Genomic DNA, 16,247 nt, shown 5'->3' on the forward strand with positions numbered 1-16,247 from the left:
TTTCGGGCCAACTCGTGGAGCAGCAGGCACCCAGCCCAAATGGCCCAAAGAAGCCGTGGCAAGGGGCCGTGCTCAATGCTGCAGAGGAAGGCAAAAAACCCCCGGAGACGCTTGCTGTCCCACCTGGGGGAAAAAAAAAGCCTTCCTCCCCCCAGCTGCAGGGCACGAGAGGCCATCTTCCTGGTGCTTGAGCAGCAGGCAGGATCCGAGCCAAAAGGGCCCAGAGGAGCTCTGCAAAGTGGTCATGCTCAATGCTGCAGAGGAAGGCAAAAAACCCCCGGGGACCAGTGCCAATCTGCCCCGGGGGAAAAAATTCCTTCCTGACCCCAGTGCTGGCGATCGGCTGTTCCCTGAGCATGTGAGCCAGACCTGGCTCCTTTTCCCACAGGCTACTCACGCCTCCCAGGACCTATCCTATCCTATGCTATGCTATGCTATGCTATGCTATACTATCTTATGCTATGCTATGCTATGCTATCTTATGCTATCCTATGCTATCCTCCCTTGAGCTGGAGCCATGTCCCGGACTTCCGAGAGTGCCCAAATGCCTAGGACCTTGGGGGCAAGAATGCTTGCTGTGCCTGGTGGGACACCAGTGGGCGTTCCAAAGCACTACAAGCCCTTGCAACCCCTCTACCTCCTATTTCTTACGGCTCCTGAGCCTGTTTCCGCAGGGGATGAGGATGGTGAGCTCTGCAGTGCTCCTCCGTCCATGAGCTGAGTTTGGAAGGTGGCTCTGCCAGCAGATTGTCTTGCAGTGGAGAACGTCCAGCAGCCTCGTGCAAGCTCTTCCTCCCTCAGCCCCTGCCCTGTGATGCCACCAGCTCCTCAAGTGCTTCCTGTGGGATGTGTTGGGGCTGCCCCCGGGCCAGCTCTGGCAGTGGACACGGGACCTGGCTGCTCCTTTTGATCCTGCCCAGGGCATTGTGAGTGCTGCGTTGCCGGGTGCTGGCATTGTGACACGGGGGTGACAGAGCCACACGTGTGCAGCCCCGCCCGCCCCCCCTCCGCCCAGCAGCCTTGGGAGGAAGCCTTTGGGGTGCTGGCCCCGAATCAGTCCCTGTACCTACAAGACAGGGGAATAATCAACCTAACCGTGTCCCCTTTTTGCAAAAATACAGTGTGGATTTGTTGCCAGTCCAGCCTTACTTCCAGTTGCGCTACTGCCTGTGACCATGTCCCGTTGAATGACACAACTTGGGGCAATGACTCGCTGTGTTTGGACTTTCTCTCCCTTAGACAGCTCCCGCCTCAGTGGATGTTTTGGCACCCGTGGGTTTGGGGACTTAGCGGGTTTTCTCTCTTGGGCTGTTTAACACTGGGACCTTCCTACCCGTGTCCTCTGACCGTGGCTTGCACAGCAAACTGTTTGCTGAGGTACAGATTGCAAATCAGCCCTTCCCGTGCAGCTATTGATATAGGTATGTGATGGGGAGTAGGTAATAGTGCAATATTTTTCAGGTATGGAGCCCTCAGGGCCGTGTCAGGGACTGTCATGCAGAACTCCAGGCATAACAAAACTGAATCCTCTTCTCTTCTCTTCTCTTCTCTTCTCTTCTCTTCTCTTCTCTTCTCTTCTCTTCTCTTCTCTTCTCTTCTCTTCTCTTCTCTTCTCTTCTCTTCTCTTCTCTTCTCTTCTCCCATTCCCTTCCCCCCCCTTCCCTTCCCTTCCCTTCCCTTCCCTTCCCTTCCCTTCCCTTCCCTTCCCTTCCCTTCCCTTCCCTTCCCTTCCCTTCCCTTCCCTTCCCTTCCCTTCCCTTCCCTTCCCTTCCCTTCCCTTCCCTTCCCTTCCCTTCCCTTCCCTTCCCTTCCCTTCCCTTCCCTTCCCTTCCCTTCCCTTCCCTTCCCTTGACACATAACACAATGGATACAATTGTTTCTATTGTGTTTTATTTTATTTTATTTTATTTTATTTTATTTTATTTTATTTTATTTTATTTTATTTTATTTTATTTTATTTTATTTTATTTTATTTTAATTTCTATTTTTAATTTACTTCCTTTTCTCTTATTTCATGTCATTTCCCTTTCTCACTCTGTTTCAGAGCCAATGCTCACAATCCTTAACACAAGCCCAAGTGTAGCCAGGAGCAGGCTGATGCATTCTTCAGTTTAGCTTGAAAAAAACAGCCCTTGCAGGCTGGCAAGACAAATCCCAGAGCTGCAGAGAGCAGCCGCAGGAATAGAGGCCAAGGTTTCCCTGGTTCCTAAGAGGGAGAACCTTGAGATTGAGGCGTGGGACTGACCATGCAGAACAGAAGAAGAAGAAGAAGAGGAAGATGACGGGTGTGGTTCAGTGGGTTGTTTTGCAGAGCTACGTGACACGTAGCGATGACGAGCAGACTTTATGCCTTCCACGCCTTGTTTTGCTGCTGTGCTTCTCAGGCAGGGATGCACGAGAAGCGCTCTGGTCCCTGCCAGGCGCTGGTGTTGCCCGCAGGGAGAGGTGCCGAGTGGCAGCTGTGGATGGTTCAGCCAGGCTGGAGCCCTTCCAAGCAGGGGCTGTTTTGGTGGAGGCAGGGTTTTGTTTTTGGTAGCTTGATTGAGTTTGTTGAGGTGGTTTGAGGTGGTTTGTTTGAGGCAGGTTCTTCTTTGAGGGTGGTTGTGAGAGGCTGGTTGTTGAAGGCTGGTGGGTTTAGGTAGCTTGATGAAGGTGATTTTTGGTTGAAGTTGTCTTCCGTTGGTTGTTTTAGGTGGGGTATGTGAAGCTGTCTTTGTTGCGGTTGTTTTCAGTAGTTTGCTGGAGGTTGGTGTAGGTGGTTTGGTTGAGGTTGTTGAGATGATTTGAGGTTGGGTGGTTTAGGTGGGTTATTGGAGGTTGGTTTGATTTGTTTCTGTTTGTTTTCAGTAGGCAGTTCAGGTAGGTTGGTGGATGTCTGTGTTTTTAGGTAGGTTGGTCTGGGTAGGTTTGGTTTCCATCGTTGGGGTGGCTTGGAGGGTTTGTGTTGAGGTTGGTTCAGGTTGTTTGGTTGAGGTTGGTTTAGTTGTTTTTGAGTAGGTTGGGTTAGGTGATTTGATGAGGGTAGGCTGTTTGAGGTTGTTGAGGTGTTTTCTGGTGGTTTAGGTTGAATAGGTGGTTTAGTTTGGGTTTCTTGGTAGTTTTAGTTGTGGTCGTTTGGTGGTTGAGGTTCTTTTGGTCATTTGGCTTAGGTTGTTTTGGTTGTTTGGGGTTTGTTGTTTTCAGTTGTTTTGTGCTGTCTGAGGCTGGTTGCGTGTTTGTAGGTTACCTGTTTCTCAGAGTCTTCATGTTGTTGAAGCTGGGTTCTTGGAGGTCATTGAAGGTTGTTTGTTTGTTTGTTGGTTTCGGTTGGTTGCTTGAGGTTGGTTTAGGTTGGTTCAGGTAGTATGTTGTAGATTGTTGAAGGTTGTTTTTAGGTTGTTGATGGCTGGTTGTGTGAAGATTTTGAAGCTAGATTGGTTTAGGTTCTTAAGGTGTTTAAGGTTGTTTTAGGTGTTTAAAGGTTGTTTTAGGTGTTTAAGGTTGGTTTAGGATAGTTGCTCTATGCTGGTTTAGGTAGGCCGTTCTAGCTAAGTTTCGGGCCAACTCGTGGAGCAGCAGGCACCCAGCCCAAATGGCCCAAAGAAGCCGTGGCAAGGGGCCGTGCTCAATGCTGCAGAGGAAGGCAAAAAACCCCCGGAGACGCTTGCTGTCCCACCTGGGGGAAAAAAAAAGCCTTCCTCCCCCCAGCTGCAGGGCACGAGAGGCCATCTTCCTGGTGCTTGAGCAGCAGGCAGGATCCGAGCCAAAAGGGCCCAGAGGAGCTCTGCAAAGTGGTCATGCTCAATGCTGCAGAGGAAGGCAAAAAACCCCCGGGGACCAGTGCCAATCTGCCCCGGGGGAAAAAATTCCTTCCTGACCCCAGTGCTGGCGATCGGCTGTTCCCTGAGCATGTGAGCCAGACCTGGCTCCTTTTCCCACAGGCTACTCACGCCTCCCAGGACCTATCCTATCCTATGCTATGCTATGCTATGCTATACTATCTTATGCTATGCTATGCTATGCTATCTTATGCTATCCTATGCTATCCTCCCTTGAGCTGGAGCCATGTCCCGGACTTCCGAGAGTGCCCAAATGCCTAGGACCTTGGGGGCAAGAATGCTTGCTGTGCCTGGTGGGACACCAGTGGGCGTTCCAAAGCACTACAAGCCCTTGCAACCCCTCTACCTCCTATTTCTTACGGCTCCTGAGCCTGTTTCCGCAGGGGATGAGGATGGTGAGCTCTGCAGTGCTCCTCCGTCCATGAGCTGAGTTTGGAAGGTGGCTCTGCCAGCAGATTGTCTTGCAGTGGAGAACGTCCAGCAGCCTCGTGCAAGGTCTTCCTCCCTCAGCCCCTGCCCTGTGATTCCACCAGCTCCTCAAGTGCTTCCTGTGGGATGTGTTGCGGCTGCCCCCGGGCCAGCTCTGGCAGTGGACACGGGACCTGGCTGCTCCTTTTGATCCTGCCCAGGGCATTGTGAGTGCTGCGTTGCCGGGTGCTGGCATTGTGACACGGGGGTGACAGAGCCACACGTGTGCAGCCCCGCCCGCCCCCCCTCCGCCCAGCAGCCTTGGGAGGAAGCCTTTGGGGTGCTGGCCCCGAATCAGTCCCTGTACCTACAAGACAGGGGAATAATCAACCTAACCGTGTCCCCTTTTTGCAAAAATACAGTGTGGATTTGTTGCCAGTCCAGCCTTACTTCCAGTTGCGCTACTGCCTGTGACCATGTCCCGTTGAATGACACAACTTGGGGCAACGACTCGCTGTGTTTGGACTTTCTCTCCCTTAGACAGCTCCCGCCTCAGTGGATGTTTTGGCACCCGTGGGTTTGGGGACTTAGCGGGTTTTCTCTCTTGGGCTGTTTAACACTGGGACCTTCCTACCCGTGTCCTCTGACCGTGGCTTGCACAGCAAACTGTTTGCTGAGGTACAGATTGCAAATCAGCCCTTCCCGTGCAGCTATTGATATAGGTATGTGATGGGGAGTAGGTAATAGTGCAATATTTTTCAGGTATGGAGCCCTCAGGGCCGTGTCAGGGACTGTCATGCAGAACTCCAGGCATAACAAAACTGAATCCTCTTCTCTTCTCTTCTCTTCTCTTCTCTTCTCTTCTCTTCTCTTCTCTTCTCTTCTCTTCTCTTCTCTTCTCTTCTCTTCTCTTCTCTTCTCTTCTCTTCTCTTTCTCCCATTCCCTTCCCCCCCCTTCCCTTCCCTTCCCTTCCCTTCCCTTCCCTTCCCCCCCCTTCCCTTCCCTTCCCTTCCCTTCCCTTCCCTTCCCTTCCCTTCCCTTCCCTTCCCTTCCCTTCCCTTCCCTTCCCTTCCCTTCCCTTCCCTTCCCTTCCCTTCCCTTCCCTTCCCTTCCCTTCCCTTCCCTTCCCTTGACACATAACACAATGGATACAATTGTTTCTATTGTGTTTTATTTTATTTTATTTTATTTTATTTTATTTTATTTTATTTTATTTTATTTTATTTTATTTTATTTTATTTTATTTTATTTTATTTTAATTTCTATTTTTAATTTACTTCCTTTTCTCTTATTTCATGTCATTTCCCTTTCTCACTCTGTTTCAGAGCCAATGCTCACAATCCTTAACACAAGCCCAAGTGTAGCCAGGAGCAGGCTGATGCATTCTTCAGTTTAGCTTGAAAAAAACAGCCCTTGCAGGCTGGCAAGACAAATCCCAGAGCTGCAGAGAGCAGCCGCAGGAATAGAGGCCAAGGTTTCCCTGGTTCCTAAGAGGGAGAACCTTGAGATTGAGGCGTGGGACTGACCATGCAGAACAGAAGAAGAAGAAGAAGAGGAAGATGACGGGTGTGGTTCAGTGGGTTGTTTTGCAGAGCTACGTGACACGTAGCGATGACGAGCAGACTTTATGCCTTCCACGCCTTGTTTTGCTGCTGTGCTTCTCAGGCAGGGATGCACGAGAAGCGCTCTGGTCCCTGCCAGGCGCTGGTGTTGCCCGCAGGGAGAGGTGCCGAGTGGCAGCTGTGGATGGTTCAGCCAGGCTGGAGCCCTTCCAAGCAGGGGCTGTTTTGGTGGAGGCAGGGTTTTGTTTTTGGTAGCTTGATTGAGTTTGTTGAGGTGGTTTGAAGTGGTTTGTTTGAGGCAGGTTCTTCTTTGAGGGTGGTTGTGAGAGGCTGGTTGTTGAAGGCTGGTGGGTTTAGGTAGCTTGATGAAGGTGATTTTTGGTTGAAGTTGTCTTCCGTTGGTTGTTTTAGGTGGGGTATGTGAAGCTGTCTTTGTTGCGGTTGTTTTCAGTAGTTTGCTGGAGGTTGGTGTAGGTGGTTTGGTTGAGGTTGTTGAGATGATTTGAGGTTGGGTGGTTTAGGTGGGTTATTGGAGGTTGGTTTGATTTGTTTCTGTTTGTTTTCAGTAGGCAGTTCAGGTAGGTTGGTGGATGTCTGTGTTTTTAGGTAGGTTGGTCTGGGTAGGTTTGGTTTCCATCGTTGGGGTGGCTTGGAGGGTTTGTGTTGAGGTTGGTTCAGGTTGTTTGGTTGAGGTTGGTTTAGTTGTTTTTGAGTAGGTTGGGTTAGGTGATTTGATGAGGGTAGGCTGTTTGAGGTTGTTGAGGTGTTTTCTGGTGGTTTAGGTTGAATAGGTGGTTTAGTTTGGGTTTCTTGGTAGTTTTAGTTGTGGTCATTTGGCGGTTGAGGTTCTTTTGGTCATTTGGCTTAGGTTGTTTGGGTTGTTTGGGGTTTGTTGTTTTCAGTTGTTTTGTGCTGTCTGAGGCTGGTTGCGTGTTTGTAGGTTGCCTGTTTCTCAGAGTCTTCATGTTGTTGAAGCTGGGTTCTTGGAGGTCATTGAAGGTTGTTTGTTTGTTTGTTGGTTTCGGTTGGTTGCTTGAGGTTGGTTTAGGTTGGTTCAGGTAGTATGTTGTAGATTGTTGAAGGTTGTTTTTAGGTTGTTGATGGCTGGTTGTGTGAAGATTTTGAAGCTAGATTGGTTTAGGTTCTTAAGGTGTTTAAGGTTGTTTTAGGTGTTTAAAGGTTGTTTTAGGTGTTTAAGGTTGGTTTAGGATAGTTGCTCTATGCTGGTTTAGGTAGGCCGTTCTAGCTAAGTTTCGGGCTAACTCGTGGAGCAGCAGGCACCCAGCCCAAATGGCCCAAAGAAGCCGTGGCAAGGGGCCGTGCTCAGTGCTGCAGAGGAAGGCAAAAAACCCCCGGAGACGCTTGCTGTCCCACCTGGGGGAAAAAAAAAGCCTTCCTCCCCCCAGCTGCAGGGCACGAGAGGCCATCTTCCTGGTGCTTGAGCAGCAGGCAGGATCCGAGCCAAAAGGGCCCAGAGGAGCTCTGCAAAGTGGTCATGCTCAATGCTGCAGAGGAAGGCAAAAAACCCCCGGGGACCAGTGCCAATCTGCCCCGGGGGAAAAAATTCCTTCCTGACCCCAGTGCTGGCGATCGGCTGTTCCCTGAGCATGTGAGCCAGACCTGGCTCCTTTTCCCACAGGCTACTCACGCCTCCCAGGACCTATGCTATGCTATGCTATGCTATGCTATGCTATGCTATGCTATGCTATGCTATGCTATGCTATGCTATGCTATGCTATGCTATGCTATGCTATACTATCTTATGCTATGCTATGCTATGCTATCTTATGCTATCCTATGCTATCCTCCCTTGAGCTGGAGCCATGTCCCGGACTTCCGAGAGTGCCCAAATGCCTAGGACCTTGGGGGCAAGAATGCTTGCTGTGCCTGGTGGGACACCAGTGGGCGTTCCAAAGCACTACAAGCCCTTGCAACCCCTCTACCTCCTATTTCTTACGGCTCCTGAGCCTGTTTCCGCAGGGGATGAGGATGGTGAGCTCTGCAGTGCTCCTCCGTCCATGAGCTGAGTTTGGAAGGTGGCTCTGCCAGCAGATTGTCTTGCAGTGGAGAACGTCCAGCAGCCTCGTGCAAGCTCTTCCTCCCTCAGCCCCTGCCCTGTGATGCCACCAGCTCCTCAAGTGCTTCCTGTGGGATGTGTTGGGGCTGCCCCCGGGCCAGCTCTGGCAGTGGACACAGGACCTGGCTGCTCCTTTTGATCCTGCCCAGGGCATTGTGAGTGCTGCGTTGCCGGGTGCTGGCATTGTGACGTGGTGGTGAGAGAGCCCCATGTGTGCAGCCCCGCCCGCCCCCAATCCGCCCAGCAGCCTTGGAGGACCTTTGTAGATTGGTTAAGCTTGTTGAGGTGGTTTGAGTTGGTTTGTTTGAGGCAGGTTCTTCTTTGAGCGTTGTTGTTAGAGGCTGGTAGTTGAAGGCTGGTGGGTTCAGGTAGCTTGATGAAGGTGATTTTTGGTTGAAGTTGTCTTCCGTTGGTTGTTTTATGTGGGGTATGTGAAGTTGTTTTTGTTGAGGTTGTTTTCAGTGGTTTGCTGGAGGTCGATGTAGATGGTTTGGTTGAGGTTATTTAGATGATTTGGGATTGGGTTGTTTAGGTTGATTTGTTTGTGTTTGTTTTCAGTAGGCAGTTTAGGCAGGTTGGTGGATGTCTGTGGTATGTGTTAGGGCCTTCCTGTCCTGCTGTGGCAGGGGGCTTGGGACCCGACTGCTCCTTTTGGTCCTGCCCAGGGCATTGTGAGTTCTGCATTGCCGTGTGCTGGCCTTGTGATACGGGGGTGACAGTGCCACACGTGTGCAGCCTCGCCTGCCCCCCCTCTTCCTAGCAACCTTGGGAGGAAGCCTTTGGGGTGCTGACCTGGTATCCGTTCCCTGTTCACGTGACCCAGGGGGATGTTTCTGCTTTTGGTGGTCATGCAGTGGGCTCAGCTTTTGGGTGTCCCTGATACCTCCTCTGGCAGTTGTCTCCAAAGGACAATTACCCTGGTGTTTTTCTTCTCTGAGGCTTCACAACCCTTTCTGCAAATAATTTTTTCCTAATATCCAATCTGAACCTTCACTGGTGCAAAGTTGAGGCCATTTTCTCTTGTCCTATATCTTGCTTCTCACGAGAAGAGACCAACACCTACCACACTACAACCTCCTTTGAGGTTGCTGTAGACAGCAATAAGGTCCCTCCTCAGTCTCCCTTTTTCTCCATGCTAAACAGCTCCAGTTCTCTCAAGTGCTCCTCATAAGACTTGTGCTCCAGACCCCTCACTGTACCTCATCACCCTCCTCTGCACTCTCTCTTACCTCAATGTCTTTTCTAGAAGAAGGGGCCCAAAACTGATAAGTATTTGAAGTGAGGCCTCAATTGCACGGAGTATAGGGGCATGATCACTTCTCTATTCCTACTGGCCACACTATTTCTGCTACAAGCCAGGATGCTGTTGGCCTTTTAGGCCACCTGGGCACACTGCTGGTCCATGTTCAGCCAGGTGTTGAACAGCATCCCCAGATCCTTTTCCTGCAGGCACATTTATTCTTTAGGTGTTCCAGAGTAAAAACCGTGCTTTTTGTTCATAACTGTAATGATGACATCAAAGAAAATTACATTTTATATCAATTTTTGAAAGGCGTGTGCCTTTTGAATGAAAATAAATATATCTGTCTGCTTTAAAATACTTGAAAAGGAAAATAAAAAGATATTAGTGTTATTCCGTGTCTTGTACTGTTCTCTGATCACAGTGGAATTGCTTCGTAACAAGAGTGTTGCTATAAGAACTTTTACTAGTTTTAAATACTCAATATCACTCTATAGTTTTTTTGTCAGTAAACATCATAAACAATAATTTCCTTCTTCGTGCAACACGGCAAAAACTGTTGCATATCACTATATTTCTAGGGAAGTCTGTGAAACCAGGAAAATGCTAGCTAAGATTTTGACTATAGCGTACAATAACTTGGTGGACTATGGTGATGCATCTCCTGGCTTCAAGCTCTTGTTAAATGTCCATCATACTCGATTAACTGAGGACAGACTCCTCAGTAAACATTTTTCTCCTACTGAGGTTATCTGTGAGTTTGAAGCTCTTGGCATTGTCTGCCTGTTACTTTAAGTGATCGTCTACTAAATAATTGGGTTTTGCTGGGCTCTGTTGTTGACTTCCCACAGTGGATGCCTGGCACTTCTTAGAGTCAGTTTAAACAGCAGAACTTCTGGCAGTATTTGTTAATCCTGTGGTTTCTTGACTCACAGATGAATGATTTAAACTGTGACAAATCTGACATATTTGTTAACCAGCGCTACTGTATATGTGCCTCCCCTTCCAAACCAGTCTCTCATGCATTAGCTCTGTCTGCTGATAAGGGTACCCACCACTGATAACACAAAAGAATAGCTTCTGGTGTAGTGCTTTAAGTAATTATCTAATCAGAGTTGCGTGGAGTGTTGTAGGCTGCTTTTGTGTTCTGCATAGCAGGGCAAGAGGGATGGGGAAATGAACAATTCCTGTTCCTTCATTAAAGCATAGTACAAGTTGCATTGTTCTCTGGAACCCGTTAGTTGGTCTGCTGTAAATGTGTTTGCAGGTAGCCTCAAATCCTGTCCCACTTAGACGTATCTATAGGTAAACCTGAGATGCATCAGATCCAGCCTACAGGGTTTTACCAAAAATTTAGAAGCAGATTACAAGCTTTACACTCCCTGCTGCCTCTTTTTAAATACAGACATCAGTTATGGTGCATGTCCCTCAGTAGGGGCATAGCATGGTATGAGGTTGGCAGCCCTTAACTGTGGCACTGCAACAGAACCTGATTAGTAGTGCTGGGTGAGATCTTCCCAGCAGTCTACTCTCATTTTTCATTTGCAGTTGTTTACTAAGCAGAAGCTCTGGTATTCCTTCTTTCATCTATGACGATCATTGTATCTTAAGCAAATCAGGGCATAATGTTGATGTAGGGCAGGTGTTTACACCAAGCAGCTAGAGGGAGTCTTGACCTCTCTCAAGAATCAAAAGAAGAGTTGTGTCAATGAAAGGATAAGAGTAAATACTAGGTGGATGCCATCCTAGCCAAATCTGGGGTTTACATGGCTGCTGTTCTGTAAGAGGCTGGGTTGTACATTCTGCTGGCCAGAGCATACAGGGTGACTAATGCACTCATAGCCTCCTTGCCAAATCAGTGCCTGAACTACACACAGATGGTTTGTCTGCATGATGCTATTTGTTTCAATATTCTAGTCTATACTGTCACTGTTCAAATACCTATTCCCTGCTTTCATTGCCTTGATGATAGACATCATCTTAAAAAAAAATTTATTTTCACTAAATTCAATTTAAAAAAAAAACCAGGAAATCAATGCCTTAGCAGGATCTAGGTTAGAAACTTGTAATAGTTACATCACTCTATGCTCCTGAGAATCAAAATCTATTGAAGCTGACAAAGACCCTGTGAGGTAAGTATTCTAATTTCTATTCCCATTTTACACGTGGAGAAACTGGGGTGAATGTTATAGGCCACACAAGAAGTCAGTGAGAAATCTGGGAACAGAATTCTGAAGTCTTGAGAGAGAGTCTTTTCCCTATCACTTTGAATCACTAAAGCCTGAAGAAATTAAATGCCATAGATCCCCTTTATCAGCTCCTGTATAAGGATGATAAACAGCACTGTCAGTGTTCCAGATAATCCCCCTTAAAGCTATTAACCAAGTCATCTCTGTTGGCAACAATTCCAGTAAAATTCCAGTTAATCAACATTCTCCCATGCTGAACAATGGAAAATCCAATGACAGTTTGGCTGAATCCATGCTGAGTACAGAAAATGGAATTAATCTGAAAAGTGAATGTGCCTCAAGGAACAGTAACTCACCTGGATATTTTTCAAGCTTTTAATGAGTGTCAATCTAGTCTAGTTGAGAACAGGAAAGACTATGACTGTGCATAAATCTGGATGTGTATTTTTAAAGTTTATGAAAGCCATAGTTTTTTTGTTTCCCAAGACATTTTAGAGTGCAATTAATCACTCAAGGAATTTAACAAGATGAGAGTGTGACTGTTATAGCATTTGATGTTAGCTAGCTCACACAGGGGAATCTTTTTCACTTCTTAGAAGTCGTGCTGAGAGCAGTGACTTTTCTTTCAAAGTGCTTATCATGCTCATTATTGACTTATTACTTGGTTATTTGGCAAATAATAACTAAGCATGAGAGGAATACATTTTAGCCATGTAGACATGTAAGAAAACAAGACATAGATTCAAATAGAGTCAAGAAGTTGAGAATAGTCAGATTCATATGTAGCCCACTTGTGACTTTCACAATGGCCTGTAATTTACTGGAAAATTATATAGAACTACCCAGATCCATCTATTTCCGAATTCTGGGAAATGTGATCTCAATCTGTATTTATTGCCTTAAAATGACCTTTTTAAATTATATTTTGAAAACGGTGAAATGTACATGTAGATAGGTAAGTATAGAGTTGCTTCTTCATTTAGACTTCTCACACTTTCATCTTCTGTCTAAACTGTTGTATCCTAACCTTCAGAACGTTTTTTGGGACTCACCTGTGTTGCTGTAGTCTTCTGGGATGTCTGAATAAGTGCATGATTTCCAGATCAAGTATTCTGAAGTGCTTAATTGCCGAAATTTCAATCTGGGAGATGTCTATGTTTCATTCTAGAGTTTTGCATCTATATTAATGATTTATATTTTTATGTTTCTTTTTTCCTGAACCTTTTCCTAACCCTCTGTAACAACCCATTAACCTAAAAGGGTCCTGGCTCTCAGGCTGAGAAACCCTCCTTTGCACAGACAGGCTGTGCCAAGTGGGACGGACACATCTTCTGAGGAATTCATTTCTTGTCCACCAGCAAGTGAATGCTAGGTCTGGTAACCAATTATGTTCTTCCTTTGTCACCACCAGCCATCAAGCCTCAGATGTGTCACCTCAGGAGACCCACTCACAGCTCAGGAGACTATTTCCCAGCCTTCCACAAAAAATCAGAGGAAAATCTGGCAAGATTTAAGCTGCTTGACCAGAGGGGAAGGATGAAGAAGATCCAACATATTTCCCAGAGCTGGAATAAGAAATAGCAGAAGAGATGAAGAGGCATCTTCTCGAGTGATGCTCCTCACAGGTGGACAGAGGGCATTGTGTAACCATTGCACAGGCCATACCGCATTGTATAACAACTACAATTCTAGATAAAAGCAAATGTATGATTTAGCTAAACAATATTATGGACATTTTGTTATAGCCTTCTTACTATTGCGGCATACATCCAATAGTACTGAAATATTGGGCTTTTACCTTAACAGAAGTAATTGTATACCACTCTCTCCTGTCAAATTAAGGAAAACAATGCTTTCCTAGATTATTTAGCTCCTTATGGTGTTCTCAATGTGACCTTCCACCTGCCACAGGTAAGACAGTAACTCCTATTTCAGACAGCATGGGAAAGTTTTTTATTGCCCAGCTGTACTGAGAATAAATGTCCTCTTGTCATAGTGTGATAGGTATTCAGGAGGATAAAGGTAGAAGCTCGGAGTACAAAAAGTCCTCTCAGTTGTCTCATTGGAAGAATAAGACAGCATTAAAATTGTACTTTGCACAAGCTCTGATGAATGTTAAATAACACTGATTGTCTTTTTGTGGCATGAATCAATCTGAGTTTGAGACCATGTGTACTTTTGGTGCACAGAATGTCCCATGGGCCTAATTATCACAGCTGAACATGCCTCCTTTGACAAAGTTCTCCTCACCCCCAGATTTTACACTGTGAGAAACAGGCCCCTCATGATTTATGTACCACCTCAGCTCTCCCTTTCCAGGTTGGTGAACACTGTCCTGTTTATGCTATGCTCTCTTCCTCACTGCTCTTCTCTATATTTTTTAAAATCTCTTTTTGAAAGGAGAGGGGAAGCACCGCACACTGTACTCAAGATGCAGGTATACCAGAAATCTATAAAATAATGTAATGGCACATTCTTTTTAATCTTCCATGCCTTTCTGAATAGATTTTGAAATCGAACTTTCCATTTTGAACCTCCTTGAGCACTGAGTAGTAGTTTCTGTAGATTTATCTATGGTAATTCTTAAAGAATACATAGTCCAAAGAGACATATGAAGTTGGGGAGTTGGGGTTGCCTCTCCCTGTATGCATTGTTCTGCACTTACAGACACTGAACGGGTGGTTTTGCCAATTACACTGAAGTAAGCTTCCTCCTCCACTATTACTACTTCTTTTTCTTCTTTCTTCTTCCTCTTCTTCTTCTTCTTTTTCATATTTTTCTTTCTTCTTCTTTCTTCTTTCTTCTTTCTTCTTTCTTCTTTCTTCTTTCTTCTTTCTTCTTCTTTCTCCTTCTTTCATATTTTCTTTCTTTTTTATTCTTCTCCTTTCTTCTTTCTTCTTCCTTCTTTCTTCTTCTTCATCTTCTTCTTTCCTCCTTCTTCTTATTCTTTATCTCACTATTATTAGTATTACTTCTTCTTCTTCTTCCTCTTCCTCTTTCTTCTTCTTTTTCTTCTTCTTCTTCTTTCTCAGTTTTTACCTTAAACCCTTCCTTTCATGTGCCCTGCTAATTTTCTTCTTCCATCAACAGCTTTTCCAAATCACATTTTCTGGAGAAGCACATTGAACAGCAGAGAGGATGATTTTCCTGTATTATGAGTGCTGACCATTTCATCCCACTTTTTTTCCCCCCTTTCCCTCGTTTAACAACTTGATTATTTATCCATGTCAAGATTATATGTTACAATCTTCTCTCAGTCCACAACAGCTCAGTAACTTTGACAGCCTTTGGAGGACCTTGTCAAAATGGAAAACTGCAAATCTTTACTGGCTCCTCAAAGGAAGTCTCAAAGATTTATTATGTTCCTCTGTTTTACTATGTGCTTCATGTTTGTGGCATAGACCTCAACCACCATCAGAACTTGTGACTCCGGCAGCTGAGCTCAGTCACTGCCTAAACCAAATGCAAAGAAGAATGCACTTTAAAGCCTCCTGCTTATGAAAAGTGATTTATCTCTAGGAATTCCCCAAGAACTGTATTTTGCTTATAGAATACCCTGGAATGTTTTAGGCAAATAGACTGTATAGAAATGCAAAATTATACTATCCTTTCAAACACATTTTCTGTCTGTGTCATTTCCTTCCCTTAGGACACCTTTGGTCAACTCTTTATCTAACAGAGTCCCACCTGACTGTTCTCTGAATAAGTGGACAGTACTTGGTCACTTGCAGAAGAGGAACCTCAGGTTTTTTTATCTTTCATTATTACTGAGGTTTTTGAGGTTACTGTTTTTGTGTCACTAGCGTCTCACAAAGGGAATTATTTTTGTCTTCACTCTCCTTGTCTGCATTCTCTCCTTCACCATAAAGCAGAGATAAGTTGTCATCTTGAATTTACTGCTGCGTAGTCAAGGCACAGGGAAATTAAATTACCTACCTGAGGTGTCATGGGGACCATATATGGCTCCTTAAAATTTAATGTAGTTCTGTTCAGGTTCCACTTTGTTCTCACTTTTCTCCAGCCAAGTCCATGCTGTGCCAAGTTGCTGTCTACTAGAGCGGCCTCTACAAAGTGTCTGTTTCCCCAAGTGGTTTAGAAGGCTTTTATTTTGTTTTTTTTTTGTTTGTTTGTTTAAGTTTTTTCGGTTTTGATTTTTGTTTGGGTTTTTTGTGTTTGTTTTTTTTCTTTTTTTGGGGGGGGAGGGTGGTTGGTTGTTTGGTTTGGTTTTGTTTTGTTTCATTTTGTTTTGTTTTGGTTTTTTGTTTTTCTTTTTTTTTTTTTGTGGAGCTGCAGAAGGTAAAGAGTGCTGGCAGATATTAATTTGTATTGGAAAGATATTTCAGAATGTCTCTTCCCTCTCTCAAAGCCTGGAGCTTTTGGCCTAAATGAAATGTTGCGCAGTGGAGGAGAGAGGATATTTGTGCAGAGCTGCTCCTTGTAAATATCAGGTGCATCACAAAAATAATTCCTAAGTAAAACTGGTTGTGTTGATGGCATCCAGCCTGATGTGCAGAGCTGTGTGATGGACTGGATGGGCTCGTCCTCTCAGTCCAACCCTGACACCTAGTGTACACCAAAGGGAAAATTTCCAAGTGTGAAGTTAAAAAATTTGCGTTATTTGAGGGAAGTCTGGCTTTGCAATGCACTTGACCTTTTTCTGCGTTTATCATTTCTGAGGTAACCACTTGCTGCCAGCATAGAAGTAAGTCTGAGTAATCTGTCTCTCTTGGAAAGTCGTATGATCTCAGACTTATCATGCCATTTAGACTTGTTATAAATTACTCATTACAACACTTGCAAATTTAACCTTTTTTCTGCTTAGTCCATTTGTGAACTAAGTCTTTGCTCTAATCACTGGATTGCTTTGCTATGGCAAGAAAGTTTGGTGCTCTGTTTTTTGAGAGGGAGTTGTTGGTTTATTTTCTTAGAAAAGGATTAAAGTCTTGATTAAA

The 16,247-nt window shown here is 45.4% G+C and overlaps 1 protein-coding gene across 6 annotated transcripts in view; it reads left to right on the forward strand.

The window, feature by feature from the left end:
* Positions 1-13,031, forward strand: part of PDE1C (phosphodiesterase 1C) — a 380,734-nt gene extending 367,703 nt beyond the window's left edge. For 5 of the 6 annotated variants that reach the window (XM_065832649.2, XM_065832651.2, XM_071804708.1 and 2 more), the window contains one exon: positions 12,707-13,031. In XM_065832649.2, coding sequence (XP_065688721.1) covers positions 12,707-12,876 — 170 coding nt within the window. In that variant the 3' untranslated portion in view covers positions 12,877-13,031. The remainder of the gene's footprint in view (positions 1-12,706) is intronic. The other variant, XM_065832652.2, reaches the window with a different exon arrangement.
* The last annotated feature ends 3,216 nt before the right edge of the window (positions 13,032-16,247 follow it).

Source organism: Patagioenas fasciata, chromosome 2 (assembly GCF_037038585.1).
Source record: "Patagioenas fasciata isolate bPatFas1 chromosome 2, bPatFas1.hap1, whole genome shotgun sequence".
Classification (NCBI taxonomy): Eukaryota; Metazoa; Chordata; class Aves; order Columbiformes; family Columbidae; genus Patagioenas; species Patagioenas fasciata.